The 15,871-nt window shown below is 46.2% G+C and overlaps 1 protein-coding gene across 5 annotated transcripts in view; it reads right to left on the bottom strand.

Annotated features, from left to right (window-relative positions):
- LOC121545840 (retinoic acid receptor gamma-A) overlaps positions 1–15,871 on the bottom strand; it is a 134,997-nt gene that overhangs the window by 22,172 nt on the left and 96,954 nt on the right. The window contains exon 1 of one of the 5 annotated variants that reach the window (XM_041856704.2): positions 1,197–1,874. The exons of 3 other annotated variants lie outside the window; for them this stretch is intronic. In XM_041856704.2, the coding sequence (XP_041712638.2) occupies positions 1,197–1,341 (145 nt within the window). In that variant the 5' untranslated portion in view covers positions 1,342–1,874. Of the gene's footprint in view, positions 1–1,196; positions 1,875–15,871 lie in introns of those variants that run through there. One more of the 5 variants, XM_041856705.2, reaches the window with a different exon arrangement.

Raw genomic sequence — 15,871 nt, 5'->3', positions numbered from 1 at the left:
ATCAGAAAAAGCGATACTTAGTGAGAATCCAACACAGCAGTTTTTCAAAAAACTAAGCGGAAGGGCTACATAGAAGCAAACATGATGTTGTTTGTGTGCAACAATTGAACTAGCTAGTCTGTTTGTAGTTTGACGGTGTGTTGCGTTTTTCTTCTTAGTTGTATCACTTGTGGCTTGCTCCCTACAAGACAATATCACACCCCCACTCCTTCTTTTCCACACTCCCTCTCTTTCTGCCAGCCACATAGGCCCCCTGGACACCTATGGAAATGGACCTCAGTTTTGTCTCTCCGAGACAGGCCTGTTGTTAATAGAGCCAGAGGAGTGTCTGAAATCTGGGGCGGAGGGAAGGAGGGAGCGAGGGAGGAAAAATGAAAACTCTGGCAGAGAAAAAGACAGCGAGAAAATACCCTTTGGCTCTTCTGAAGCCTAGCAACATTCCAAGTTACTAATTTATTCATCAATTTATCCATTGAATAATTCATCTACTTATTAATTTAAAGCCATTTAGCTCCAGAGAAATATCCTTACCCAAAAGCATTAACAGCAACAATACTTCCTACTAAAAATACAGGGAGCAAAGAAATGTTTTTAGAATAAAACTTTTTATCTTCTTATAAAAACATACTACTTTCACAACCATTGTTGTTTCCACATGTCAAGCTCAAGCTGTCACAGAGGTGATTGTGAAGAGAACAAGAAATGTACAGTCATCTGCATGGCTGACATTATGTCCTAAGTGTCAGGTTTCTCACTCTGTCCCTCTCTCTTTCCCTCTCACTCTTTCATCTGTACTTTCTTACTTTGTATACACAGCCAACCCCACAAAGTCAGAACTCAGGCATTATGAACCTGAACCTGTAGTTTAGCATAACAGCCTCTCAGAAATCAAACAAACACACCTAGACAGACACAGAGACTAGCATATCATAGCATAGCATTAGCTTGCTGTTCCAGTTAGGTGAGTGCAGGGCAGAGAGAGGGGGCGGAGGGCCAAGTCCCAGTCTCGTCCTGTCCACACACAGCTCTGTGATATGGTGGGCTCTAGACCCTCTAGCCTTGACAGTCAGCCCCCTAGCAGAGCAGTCCTGCCTGGGGTGAACAACAAGCCCAGCGGCACACACTGAGTCCAGCATCCAGCTAGCTCAGCGGGAGAGCGTGACACAGGACATGCAAACAGGATGCCATTGACTTACATTGAATGCTGGCGCTGCCGGTCCAGGCGAAGGGGTCCAGCCCCGCGAAGAAGGGGCTCGCCTTCCGCAGCATGCACGTACCCCGGCTGGTGACATCATAAAGCTGGCGTGGGCCCATCCCCAGAGCTTCCATACAGTCAAACATGGTCCCTCCTTTTTACTGTGGCAGTACCCCTTCCCTAGTCCCTACCTCCTGAGAACACACAGATAAACCCTGATGCTCTTCCTTCCTCCTGGAGTAGCTAGGTCACCTCACCGTAGTACAACAACAACAACAACAGCAGCAGCAGCGAAGGTCCCGGTTCAAACCCCTCCTGTAGCTCTGATGTGTTGCTGCCTCCTGCTATCTTTCCCCTTCTCTCTCTCTCTCATCTGTTCTCTCCTTTCCTGCTGGAACTTCTGTTTCTGTTCCCCCTTTTCCCTTCCCCTTGTCTGGAATGCAGGGCTGGTTCCCGCCTGGCTGTGGCTGCTCCTCTGAGCTCTGTGTTGCTCTATCGTCTCCCCCTGCCCTAGGGCAAGCTGCTCCCTGTCTGCTGTAACAGACCTAAATAACAGCTCCCTCTCTTTCACACAGCTCTCTCTCTCTCTCTCTCTCTCTCTCTCTCTCTCTCTCTCACTGCTGTGTCCCAGACATACACAGCACAGCGGAGTGAACCAACTGCCTCAGCCTGAGAGCGAGAGGGGGTGGAGAGCGAGAAAGAGAGAGGATCCAGAGGGAGGGGGTGGAGAGAGAGAGCTAGAGCGAGAGAGTGTGAGAGAGAGAGAGAGAGAGAGAGAGAGAGAGAGAGAGAGAGAGAGGAGGAGGGACGGGGAAGAGGAGGGGGCCAGAGCCCTTTGCTACTAGGTTGGGACTGATTTGGTTAGAGGACAAAACTTTATTCCATTCTTCTCTCTCCACTCCTCTCTTTTTGTCCACGGCTTTCTTTTGTGTTTCATATTTCAGCCTGAACGCAAACAAACACAACCTCTCTCCTCCTCTGCCCTATTCAGATCCTTCTCCCCCACTTGGTTCTCTCCATTCGTCTTTACACTGCACCTCCCCCATTTCCCCTGCAGTCAATATGAGTCCCCTCCCTCCCTCCCTGAGCCCCCGTCTCTAATCATAACCATATTAAAGTCTTGGCAGGCAGAAAGACAGGCAGACACAGAGAAAAATAGAGGGAGAGAGAGAGAGGGAGAGAAAGAGGGAGGGAGGGAGAGAGAGAGAACTGTGCTAAACCCAGATGCCAGGCTAAATCCCTCCCTTTTGTCTGTCTGTTCCAGGATGGGCAAGGGTGTTCTCTTTTCTCTCTCTCTCTCTCCCTCTTTCCCCCTCTCTGTCCTTCTCTCCCTTCCCCTCTCTCTCTCTCTCTCTCTCTCTTTCTGTCTCTCCTTCCCCTTTTTCTCATTCTTTCAGTCTTTCTGTTTTCTCTCTCTCCTCCTCCTCTCTCTCTCTGGCAGTGCTTTAACTGTGATGAATGAGAGCTTGCATGGCTCAATCCCTCAGTGCATTAAGTCAGATAAATACCCTCAATACACACACACACACACACACACACTGTGAGATTGGCAGTAAACACACTCCTCTCAAACTCATCTGACAAATATTTAACTGGAGCTAACTAGAGACTCAGGAAAATAAGAGAGAACAATGAATATAAACAGGGAAAATAATGGCAACACTTTCTATAAAAAAAGATTGGGGGTCAAGTGTACTGAGGCTTTTGTTAAATGTACTTTAAATAAATTGTGATTTGATTTGATTATAATGCTTTATTAGTTAGTGTCATAACACATATTATTTGTATTATAAAGCATTATAAAGGACATTATACAGCTGTATATGTGTGTCCTTAGTACAACATACTAATAAAGTATTTCTATAAAAGGTTTCTAATAGAAGATGTGTCATGTCAACCTGACACAACTGAAAGGTAATTACACCATCGGACAAAGACACACAAGTCATGCCTCACATTCTAAACCACCAGTCAACATTCCTAAAGCATGAAACCCACCGAGAAGCTCACTGTAGATAGACTGCCTATAGGTACTTATCACAGTGGGAGGCCGTTCTCTTGCTAGAACAAAAGCGGTACCTGCTGCATGCCGACCCAGTAACGACAAACCTGCCGTTTCTACTTGTAGAATCGCAATGCTCATCAGTGGCCAACAACTTGACTTTGAGCAAATCAGAGAGCATGAACAAAAAGGAAAAAAGAGGGCATTTTCTCCACGGTTAAATGTCATGAGCCATGGGATGGTACACTACATTGACAAAAGTATGTGGACACCTGCTCGTCGAACATCTCATTCCAAAATCATGGGCATTAATATGGAGTTGGTCGCCCCCTGCTGCTATAACAACCCCCACTCTTCTGGGAAGACTTTCCACTAGACGTTGGAACATTGCTGTGGAGACTTGCTTCCATTCAGCCACAAGAGCATTAGTGAGGTCGGGCACTGATGTTGGGCGATTAGGCCTGGCTCGCAGTCGTTGTTCCAATTCATCCCAAAGGTGTTCGATGGGGTTGAGGTCAGGGCTCTGTGCAGGCCAGTCAAGTTCCCCTTCCACACCGATCTCGACAAACCATTTCTGTATTGTCCTCGCTTTGTGCACAGGGTCATTGTCATGCTGAAACAGGAAAGGGCCTTCCCCAAACTGTTGCCACAAAGTTGGAAGCACAGAATCGTCTAGAATGTCATTGAATGCTGTAGCGTTAAGATTTCCCTTCACTGGAACTAAGGGGCCTAGTCCAAACCATGAAAAACAGCCCCAGACCAGTACATTATTCCTCCTTCACCAAACTTTACAGTAGGCACTATGCATTGGGGCAGGTAGCGTTCTCCTGGCATCCGCCAAACCCAGATTTGTCCGTCGGACTGCCAGATGGTGTAGCGTGATTCATCACTCCAGAGAACGCGTTTCCACTGCTTCAGAGTCCAATGGCGGCGAGCTTTACACCTCTCCAGCCGACGCTTGGCATTGTGCATGGTAATCTTAGGCTTCTGTGCGGCTGCTCGGCCATGGAAACCAATTTCATGAAGCTCCCGACGAACAGTTCTGATGCTGACGTTGCTTCCAGAGGCAGTTTGGAACTCAGTAGTGAGTGTCGCAACCGAGGACAGACGATACGTGCTTCAGCATTCGGCAGTCCCATTCTGTGAGCTTGTGTGGCCTAACACTTCGCGGCTGAGCCTTTGTTGCTCCTAGATGTTTCCACTTCACAATTACAACACTTACAGTTGACCGGGGCAGCTCTAGCAGGCAGAAGTTTGACGAACTGACTTTTTGGAAAGGTGGCATCCTATGACGGTGCCACGTTGAAAGTCACTGAGCTCTTCAGTAAGGTAATTATACTGCCAATGTTTGTCTATGGAGATTGCATGACTTTGTGCTTGATTTTACACACCCGTCAGCAACGGGTGTGGCTGAAATAGCCGAAACCACTAATTTGAAGGGGTGTCCACATACTTTTGTATATATAGTGTATGTTGTGCTAACTAGCGAATATGCTAACGTTAGCTAGCTAGCTAAACATGTGGCTATGGGCTGGCACTGGCAGTATGGGATTATGGAGAGTGAATTAAATGGTTTCTTCTTCATCTTGCAAGGTAGCTATCTAGCTGTGGCCATCTAGATAGTATCAACGAGGGCTTTCTACAAAATAGCAACATTAGCGCAACTAACTAACATTGGAATCTTTAGACCATAAACTAAGGCTAAGCAACATATACAGACATGCATTGCCAAACAACGCTACTGCCACCTTTTGGTTTGGAGTATTTTAACAAGACTGAGTGGCTGATGACTTCAAGGTCTTTGCTGTGTGAACACAAAAGAGATTGACTGTCGGCAGGCAAACATTTGACAATCCTACCGGTGTGTCTGAGCTATTAGAGTTTCATCTTCCCTTCAACTCACTATAGCTTTCCATATAGCTTTCAAAGAAACCCTGCAACCCTGCTCTACAGACAGAATGATTTACATTCAGGCTGTGTCTCAAATGAGGGGTCAAAAGTAGTGCACTATATACTGTAGGCAATAGGGTGCCATTTGGGACACAGATCGCAGTTGTAAATGAGAACTTGTTCTCAACTGGCTTACCTGGTTAAATAAAGGTAAAAAAAAGAATTAAAAAAAGACAAAGTAATGTATATTGAATCAATAGCCTATCTATGATCAATAAATAAGACTGACACTGGTTCAACTGTTGAGGAGTAGACAGACACTGGCTGGTTGTCCCATAAAACAAACAACTGAATACAATACAATTGGATGAGGAGGAGGGATTCACCATAGAATGAGCTCATGCTCTGTGCACTCCCTGCCTGAACATCCATCACCCCTGTCAGACTGGTGGAAGTGGTATGACCCATCAGGCAGCAACAACACCATTTCCTGTCAATCTGTGCTGCTGGCTGGCTGGCTCTCTTCATAAACACACACACACACACACACTGCCTAGGCTGTCACACACACATATGCACAAACACACATATGCACACACACACATACACAGACACAGAAACACACACACACACACACACACACACACACACACACACACACACACACACACACACATGACTGGCTCCCTTCTCCTCAGTCTCACACTTAGTCCTCACTCTTCTCCTTTCCCTGTTTAATGAAACAAACCTTGTTTTCACATTTGGAGGTGTGTGTGTGGGGGGGGGGGGGGGAGAGTGGGTATAAGGAATGATATTGATTAAATTGTTTATTGATTTAAAAGCCTCTTCCCTATTTGGAGGTATCATTTATTTTCTTAAGTTGGCAGTTGGCAGGACCTGTGCGCTTGCACGCACACACACTCTTAAAGTGCCCTTTTGTTGCAGTAGCAAACCGTAAAGAACTTCAATCGTTTTTACTCTTTCTTCATATAATTGTCAAGTCATAAAGCAGGAGAGTTTATGACAGGAACTAAAGAACATTGATGAACCTTTACATTTTTGTAACACCCTGGCTCTGGGACTCTATATGTTGAGCCAGGGTGTGTTCTTTCTATGTGGTGTTATTTCTATGTTGGGGGTTCTAGTTTGTTTATTTCTATGTTGGCCTGAGTGACTCCCAATCAGAGGCAACGAGTGTCAGCTGTGGCTGGTTGTCTCTGATTGGGAGCCATATTTAAACTGTCTGTTTTTCCCTTTGTGTTTGTGGGTTCTTGTTCCGTGTTGGTCTATGTTACCTAGGACGTTACGAGTCGTTTGTTGTTTTGTTCATTGTCAGTATTTATCACTATAGATAAATAAACATGTTTGTTCATCACGCTGCGCCTTGGTCTATTCCTTACGACGCTCGTGACAGAAGAACCCACCATACCAGGACCAAGCAGCGTGTCCAGGAGCAGGCAGCCTTGACATGGGAGGAGATATTGGACGGTAAAGGGTCCTGGACTTGGAAGGAGATACAGGCCGGGATGGATCGGCGTCCGTGGGAAGAGACGGTGGAGGAGCGCCGTAGAGAGGAGCAGCGGCGTCAACCGGGCCGTGGTCGGACAGGCGAGAGGCAACCCCAGAAAATTTTTAGGGGGGGGCACACGGCATGGACGGCTGGGCAGCAGGAGGCTGCCACAGGGCGATTTGGAGAGGAGGCCACCGGGTTAGGGGGGCCAGAAGGCAGGTTGGCGGAGCCTGGATGGAGAGCGGAACCAACTTCCCGTACTCAGGCATGGCAGCATGGGACGGGGCAGGTTCCGCGGTATGCGGAGCGGCGTACTGTGCCACGAGTGGTCCGGCATAGTCCTGTACGTCCTGTGCGAGCACCCCGCACGTGTCGTGCGAAGGTGGGTATGCAGCCAGGACGGAGTGTGCCGGCTCAACGCTCGTGGTCTCCAGTGCCTCTCCGCGGTCCCGGATATCCTGCTCCAGTGTCACGTGCTGTTATGCCAGTACGGGTACACAGCCCTGTACGTCCTGTGCGGATGCCTCACACAGAGTGTGTGAAGGTAGGCATTCAGCCAGGACGGGTTGTGGCCGCTCTTCACTCCAGGTCTCCTATCCGTCTCGCCAGCCCGGTTCGGCCTGTCCCTGCTCCACGCACCAAGCCTACGGTGTGCGTCGCCAGCCCAGTCCGGCCTGTCCCTGCTCCACGCACCAAGCCTACGGTGTGCGTCGCCAGCCCAGTCCGGCCTGTCCCTGCTCCACGCACCAAGTCTACGGTGTGCGTCGCCAGCCCGGGTCCGGCCTGTCCCTGCTCCTCGCACCAAGCCTACGGTGTGCGTCGCCAGCCCGGTCCGGCCTGTCCCTGCTCCACGCACCAAGCCTACGGTGTGCGTTGCCAGCCCGGTCCGGCCTGTCCCTGCTCCTCGCACCAAGCCTACGGTGTGCGTCGCCAGCCCGGTCCGGCCTGTCCCTGCTCCTCGCACCAAGCCTACGGTGTGCGTCGCCAGCCCGGTCCGGCCTGTCCCTGCTCCACGCACCAAGCCTACGGTGTGCGTCGCCAGCCCAGTCCGGCCTGTCCCTGCTCCTCGCACCAAGCCTACGGTGTGCGTCGTCAGCCCGGTCCGGCCTGTTCTTACTCCACGCACCAAGCCTACGGTGTGCGTCGCCAGCCCGGTCCGGCCTGTCCCTGCTCCTCGCACCAAGCCTACGGTGTGCATCGTCAGCCCGGTCCGGCCTGTTCCTACTCCACGCACCAAGCCAGGGGTGCGCATCGTCAGCCCGGTTCGGCCCGTTCCTACTCCACGCACCAAGCCAGGGGTGCGAGTCGTCAGCCCGGTCCGGCCCGTTCCGGCTCCACGCACCAAGCCAGGGGTGCGCGTCGTCAGTCCAGCACAACCCGTTCTCTCTCTAACTTTCTCCCACTTTGACATTTTTTTCACTGTGTTTTGAGTTTATAATTCAGACCAATAATCCTGACTTCCTGGCTCTACAAAAAGTTATTAAAAGTATGCAAAGTTCTATAATGTCCCATGCAAAAAAACTCTCTCTCTCTCCCTCTCTCCATGCAGTGCGTTTGGACATTTAATACACACATACTCCATACTGCCTGTGACCCAGGCCAGATCCCTGCCTCCCTGCCTCCTCCCCTTCCTTCCCTGGCCATAGAGCCTGAACTCAGCAACAACCCCCCACTGGGCCACTAACTTTCCCAACAAACTTATCCTGCCTTTCTCTCCCTCCCTCTCACTCGGTTTGTCTCGCAATTCATAACCCTTTCTCCTTAACTCCCTCTTCTCTTTATCTCTGTTCCTTCAAATACTATCCTCGTTTTATCATGCTTGTTATTACTCCCCTATTCTCTCTCTCTCTCTCTCTCTCTCTCTCTCTCTCTCTCTCTCTCTCTCTCTCTCTCTCTCTCTCTCTCCAATTTAAGGGCTTTATTGGCATGGGAAACGTATGTTAACATTGCCAAAGCAAGTGAAGTAGATAGTAAACAAAAGTGAAATAAACAATAAATATTGACATTAAACATTACACTCAGAAGTTCCAAAAGAATAAAGACATTTCAAAGTGTTGTAACAATGTGCAAATAGTTAAAGTACAAATGGGAAAATAAATTAACATAAATATGGGTTGTATTTACAATGGTGTTTATTCTTCACTGGTTGCCCTTTTCTTGTGGCAACATGTCACAAATCTTGCTGCTGTGATGGCACACTGTGGTATTTCACACAATAGATATGGGAGTTTGTTTTCAAATTCTTTGTGGATCAGTGTAATCTGAGGGAAATATGTGTCTCTAATATGGTCATACATTTGGCAGGAGGTTAGGAAGTGCAGCTCAGTTTCCATCTCATTTTGTGGGCAGTGTGCACAAGCCTGTCTTCTATTGAGAGCCAGGTCTGCCTACGGCGGCCTTTCTCAATAGCAAGGCTATGCTCACTGAGTCTGTACATAGTCAAAGCTTTCCTTAAGTTTGGGTCAGTCACAGTGGTCAGGTATTCTGCCACTGTGTACTCTCTGTTTAGGGGCAAATATCATTCTAGTTTGCTCTGTTATTTGTTAATTCTTTCCAATGTATCAAGTAATTCTCTTTTTGTTTTCTCATGATTTGGTTGGGTCTAATTGTGTTGTTGTTGTTGTTGTTGTCCTGGGGCTCTGTGGGGTCTGTTTGTGTTTGTGAACAGAGCCCCATGACCAGCTTACTTAGGGGACTCTTCTCCAAGTTCCTCTCTCTGTAGGTGATGGCTTTGTTATGGAAGGTTTGGGAATCGCTTCCTTTTAAGTGGTTATAGAATTTAACGGCTCTTTTCTGGATTTTGATAATTAGCGGGTATCGGCCTAATTCTGCTCTGCATGCATTATTTGGTGTTTCCGTTGTACACTGAGGATATTTTTGCAGAATTCTGCATGCAGAGTCTCAATTTGGTGTTTGTCCCATTTTGTGAATTCTTGGTTGGTGAGCGGACCCCAGACCTCACAACCATAAAGGGCAATGGGTTCTATAACTGAATCAAGTATTTTTAGCCAGATCCTAATTGGAATTTTATGTGGCGGCGATTACAGCTGTGAGTCTTTCTGGTTAAGTCAGCAAGAGCTTTCCACACCTGGATTGTGCCACATCTGCCCATTATTCTTTTAAGTCAAAGCTGTAACTCGGCCATTCAGGAACATTCACTGTCTTCTTGGTAAGCAACTCCAGTGAAGACTTGGCCTTGTGTTTTAGGTTGTTGTCCTGCTGAAAGGTGAATTCATCTCCCAGTGTCTGGTGGAAAGTAGATTGAACCAGGTTTTCCTCTAGGATTCTGCCTGTGCTTAGCTGTATTCCATTTCTTTTTTATCCTGAAAAACTCCCCAGTCCTTAACGATTACAAGCATACCCATAACATGATGCAGCCCCCACTATGCTTGAAAATATTGAGAGTGGTACTCAGTAATGTGTTGTATTGGATTCTGCCCAAAACATAACACTTTTCTATTCAGGACAAAAAGTGAATTGCTGTGATGGAACATTTTATTGTTTGTGCTTTTCTAATAACCAATTTCTGTTTTCTATTCATGTGCTTTTCTAATAACCAATTTCTGTGTTCATGCAAGTGACTAATTGAACGAATCCTCACTATCAGTATCTGCAATTTGGCAGTACGCCCAGAACCTTGTTTTGAGAAAGGAATATCTCAGTTTCAAGGTCTCAGCTTAGAGAGAAGAAGCCTCGTGAGGTAATGGTCTGTCACATGCATGACCCAGTGTTGGTCAGTCACACGAAGGAAGCAAACATTAATGATGAATCAATTATGAATGACGAATAAGCTAAATCATGCAAATATAACTTGTCTGTATATAAGAGAACTAACGGGACTGCCCCGGGGAGAGCTCCTGATCGACATGTGTACTTGATGCATGGAGTTGGTTGAAACCTCTCCAGCGCGCTGATAATAAAGGACGATTCATTTAATATTGACTTTGAGTGTCCCTGTGTAGAATTTCCACGACATTGCTTTGTCACATTTTATAAAATATTAATATTAAAATATTTGTATTCTGTCTGTACAGGCTTCCTTCTTTTCACTCTGTCAACTAGGTTATTATTGTGGAGTAACTACAATGTTGTTGATCTATTTTCAGTTTTCTCCTATCACAGCCATTAAACTCTGTAACTGTTTTAAAGTCACCGTTGGCCTCATGGTGAAATCCCTGAGCGGTTTTCTTCCTCTCCGGCAACTGAGTTAGGAAGGACGCCTGTATCTTTGTAGTGACTGGGTGTATTGATACACCATTCAAAGTGTAATTAATAACTTCACCATGCTCAAAGCGATATTCATTGTCTGCTTTTTTTTTTACCCATCTACCAATAGGTGCCCTTTTTTGTGAGGCATTGGAAAACCTCCCTGGTCTTTGTGGTTGAAATTCACTGCTCGACTGAGGGACCTTACAGATAATTGTATGTGTGGGGTACAGAGATGAGGTAGTCATTCAAAAATCATGTTAAAAATATTATTGCACACAGAGTGAATCCATGCAACTTATTGTGACTTGTTAATCACATTTTTACTCCTGAACTTATTTAGGCTTGCCATACCAAAGTGGTTGAATACTTAATGACTCAAGACATTTCAACTTTTCATTTTTAATTAATTTGTTTAAAAAATAATCTAAAAACGTAAACTGACTTTGACGTTATGGGGTATTGTGTGTAGGCCAGTGACCAAAAAAAAATCATTTTTAATTCAGGCTGTAACATAACAAAACGTGGAAAAAGTCAAGGGGTGTGAATACTTTGAGGCCACTGTGTGTTTCTTTTTACATTTCATTTTTCTCCTTCATATTTTTTGGAGTGGCGGCAATGATTTAGCAGCAGGGCGCCGCTGCTAAAATAATATAGGGGAAACACTGACATGACTATAGTAGTACCAGGAAGCCTGTACATGCTGTAAGCTCTCCTTCAGAGTTGAGTGAATCAGGTTTTACTACTGTTTGACATTCTGATGTGAACTATAGATAAGATATACAGTACTATACAACACATTGTTGCCACTTCCTCTGTCCACAATGCATACAGTCATTCCTTACAGTCATTTCTTACAGCCAACCAAGAAATCAATACTATTGCGAGGTTATAAAGCCAGGAGCAGGTTTCTGGGGTTTTAAGCAGGACTTGGCATGGTGATATTGGAAGGAATGCTTAGCTTTCCATCTTTCTGTAGTTGATGTGAGCATGTGTGTGGATGTGCTGAAACAGATTGCCAGTGATGACAGAGACATAGAACACCACCTCAGCTCCCTCCCTCCCTCCCTCCCTCCACAATGCATATTACCAACACACACATACAGTGTGCACACAGATCACACACACATACAATCCACACTACATGCTCTCTAGGTCAGGTCTGCTCTCTAGGTCTCTAGGACATAACTTTTCCAACTGACACACTCACACGGACACACATAACACACAACTGCACACAGATAATACACTCAAACGTAAGCTACTACTACTACAATGCCTAGATCAGGGGTTCCCAAACATTTATTGCTCCGTGATCCACCAATTGAGGTGTCTTTTGAGTCGAGACCTACCATAAGGGTTGAGTGGTGAAAAACATACACAGAAAACATCGTTAAAAATATCATCCTGGTAGTGGAGAGAACATTTTGTAGTTTTAAAGCACATTTCCTTCAATTCTACACATTTTGCCATAGAGTTGAAATTAAATGTTGCAGTTTTGAAGCCAATTTTTCTGCAATTCTATACATATTGCCAGGAATGGGGGCCTGATTGTCTAGCTTTTATTTTGTTGATTGTAAATTCTCAAAGATTATAGGCTTTAGGCTATTATTACCGAAATATTATTTATAGCTCCATTATCTTTTCTACATACTTTCTATTTCATTTTAGTCATTTAAGTTTACACTGAAAGCGTTTTTCTATCCCCAAAAAAATGTGTGCAATGTCGGGACCCACGAGTGGGTCCCGAACCACAGTTTGGGAACCACTGGCCTAGATACAGTGGGGAGAACAAGTATTTGATACACTGCCGATTTTGCAGGTTTTCCTACTTACAAAGCATGTAGAGGTCTGTAATTTTTTATCATAGGTACACTTCAACTGTGAGAGACGGAATCTAAAACAAAAATACAGAAAATCACATTGTATGATTTTTAAGTAATTAATTTGCATTTTATTGCATGACATAAGTATTTGATCACCTACCAACCAGTAAGAATTCCGGCTCTCACAGACATGTTCGTTTTTCTTTAAGAAGCCCTCCTGTTCGCCACTCATTACCTGTATTAACTGCACCTGTTTGAACTCGTTACCTGTATAAAAGACACCTGTCCACACACTCAGTCAAACAGACTCCAACCTCTCCACAATGGCCAAGACCAGAGAGCTGTGTAAGGACATTAGGGATAAAATTGTAGACCTGCACAAGGCTGGGATGGGCTACAGGACAATAGGCAAGCAGCTTGGTGAGAAGGCAACAACTGTTGGCGCAATTATTAGAAAATGGAAGAAGTTCTTGATGACGGTCAATCACCCTCGGTCTGGGGCTCCATGCAAGATCTCACCTCGTGGGGCATCAATGATCATGAGGAATGTGAGGGATCAGCCCAGAACTACACGGTAGGACCTGGTCAATGACCTGAAGAGAGCTGGGACCACAGTCTCAAAGAAAACCATTAGTAACACACTACGCCGTCATGGATTAAAATCCTGCAGAGCACGCAAGGTCCCCCTGCTCAAGCCAGCGCATGTCCAGGCCCCTCTGAAGTTTGCCAATGACCATCTGGATGATCCAGTTGAGGAATGGGAGAAGGTCATGTGGTCTGATGAGACAAAAATAGAGCTTTTTGGTCTAAACTCCACTCGCCGTGTTTGGAGGAAGAAGAAGGATGAGTACAACCCCAAGAACACCATCCCAACCGTGAAGCATGGAGGTGGAAACATCATTCTTTGGGGATGCTTTTCTGCAAAGGGGACAGGACGACTGCACCGTATTGAGGGGAGGATGGATGGGGCCATGTATCGTGAGATCTTGGCCAACAACGTCCTTCCCTCAGTAAGAGCATTGAAGATGGGTCGTGGTTGGGTCTTCCAGCATGACAACAACCCGAAACACACAGCCAGGGTAACTAAGGAGTGGCTCCATAAGAAGCATCTCAAGGTCCTGGAGTGGCCTAGCCAGTCTCCAGACCTGAACCCAATAGAAAATCTTTGGAGGGAGCTGAAAGTCCATATTGCCCAGCGACAGCCCCGAAACCTGAAGGATCTGGAGAAGATCTGTATGGAGGAGTGGGCCAAAATCCCTGCTGCAGTGTGTGCAAACCTGGTCAAGACCTACAGGAAACATATGATCTCTGTAATTCCAAACAAAGGTTTCTGTACCAAATATTAAGTTCTGCTTTTCTGATGTATCAAATACTTATGTCATGCAATAAAATGCAAATTAATTACTTAAAAATCATACAATGTGATTTTCAGGATTTTTGTTTTAGATCTCAGTTGAAGTGTACCTATGATAAAAGTTACAGACCTCTACATGCTTTGTAAGTAGGAAAACTTGCAAAATCGGCAGTGTATCAAATACTTGTTCTCCCCACTGTACATGCACATTTGAGAGCACACATAAATATGTAAACTCATCAACCAATCCAGATAGAAACTCATTGACAGAACATGAAGTGTACGTTTGTTCAGTTCTATCATCTTTGAACAATCCTATCGTGCCATCGTCAGTCCATCCATCATCGCCATCCACCTCGAGAGGCTTCTCCCTCACATGTTCAGTTCTGAAGAGACATCTTATCCACACATAGATCTGACTAGCTCACTCTCACTATGTCTCTTCCCTGGATAACTCAGGTTTCACTCTGGGGAGATGAGATGAGGACAAAATGATGCTGAAAAACCCTGGATGCATCCCAAATGGCAACCTATTCCCTATTGCACTACTTTTGACCGGAACCCTATGGCCCCTGGTCAAAAGTAGTGCACTTCATAAGGAATAGGGTGCTATTTGGGATGCAGACTTGTTTCAACCACCGTGATCCTCTCTGTTCACATGCTTGTCCCACAAAAGCCTGAACAGAGCTACTTTTCAGAACATTATCAGACATGGCCATCTTTCAGCGAGGTATTTTTCTCTCTCGGTCTCTCTCTGTCTCTCTCTGTCTCTCTCTGTCTCTCTCCGTCTCTCTCCGTCTCTCTCCGTCTCTCTCCGTCTCTCTCCGTCTCTCTCCGTCTCTCTCTGTCTCTCTCCGTCTCTCTCCGTCTCTCTCCCTCTGTGCTGTCATGACTTTTTGCTACCCGTGTTTTGCACACACACAAAAAATCTTTAGTTGGCCAGCCAAAACCAAAAGCCCCACCCACCCATAGTGTGCCCTCCCACGTCTTCTCCCAAGCCCCTCCCCTCCCTTTTCGCCATTTCCCAGTCAACGTTCTGCACGTGCCCAGTATAAAGCACACAAACCCATCCCCTTTTTAATAGGGGTTTCTTTATCTTAATCTGTCATCATGCAGGAGCTCCAGAAGAGCTACAGTACAGTAAACCCTGTGGTCTCTGCTACCTCTCTCTCTCTCGCTCTCTCACCAGCACCTGAACCCCAACCACTTTAGATGAACACACCACACACTACTAAAGACCTGCTCAGCAACACACACACACACAGGTACCCAAGCACACACACAGACACTACACTATAGCCCTCCTGCCTCAGCACTTTCCTGAACTGTATACACTTGGCTCGCCCTGGTCGAGAGGGTTTAACATAGGAAATCCAAGGTGGATGAGAGAGAGAGAGGGAGGGAGGAGAGAGAGCAAGAGAGAGCGAGACAGAGAAAGAGAGAGAGAAGAGAGAGTGAAAGAGAGGAGTATAAGCCTTCAGGGTTGAGGGATAGCATCGGAGGACGAACTGTTCTGATATTCCATTTGCTACCAATTGTACCAATAATCACACTGAGCACGTATTTGTCTGGAAAAGAGAGAGCATGGGACCTTGTGCTGTGGTCTTCCTTTCTTTTTTCATGTTGAGTCTGAGCCGGTTTTTTGTTGTTGTGAAAATCTGAAACTAGCTGAGCCTTTCAGAGCTGTCATCCACAGGCCAACGTTGCCCGGGTAGAGAGAGAGAGCGAGAAAGAGAGTGTTGGGATGGTAGAAAGGCTGTTTATTAGAAGCTCTGGTCACAGTGATAATCCTAGACACTGGCCAAATAGGATACATACAGCACACAGGGAGTCACGAGGCCTTGAAACCAGCCAAACTGGACAGCACAGAGTGTACAGAATACAGTAC

The sequence above is a fragment of the Coregonus clupeaformis genome, chromosome 30, assembly GCF_020615455.1.
Source record: "Coregonus clupeaformis isolate EN_2021a chromosome 30, ASM2061545v1, whole genome shotgun sequence".
NCBI lineage: Eukaryota > Metazoa > Chordata > Actinopteri > Salmoniformes > Salmonidae > Coregonus > Coregonus clupeaformis.
The sequence above is the reverse complement of the archived record's forward strand: the minus strand, read 5'-3'. Positions and strand labels throughout refer to the sequence as shown.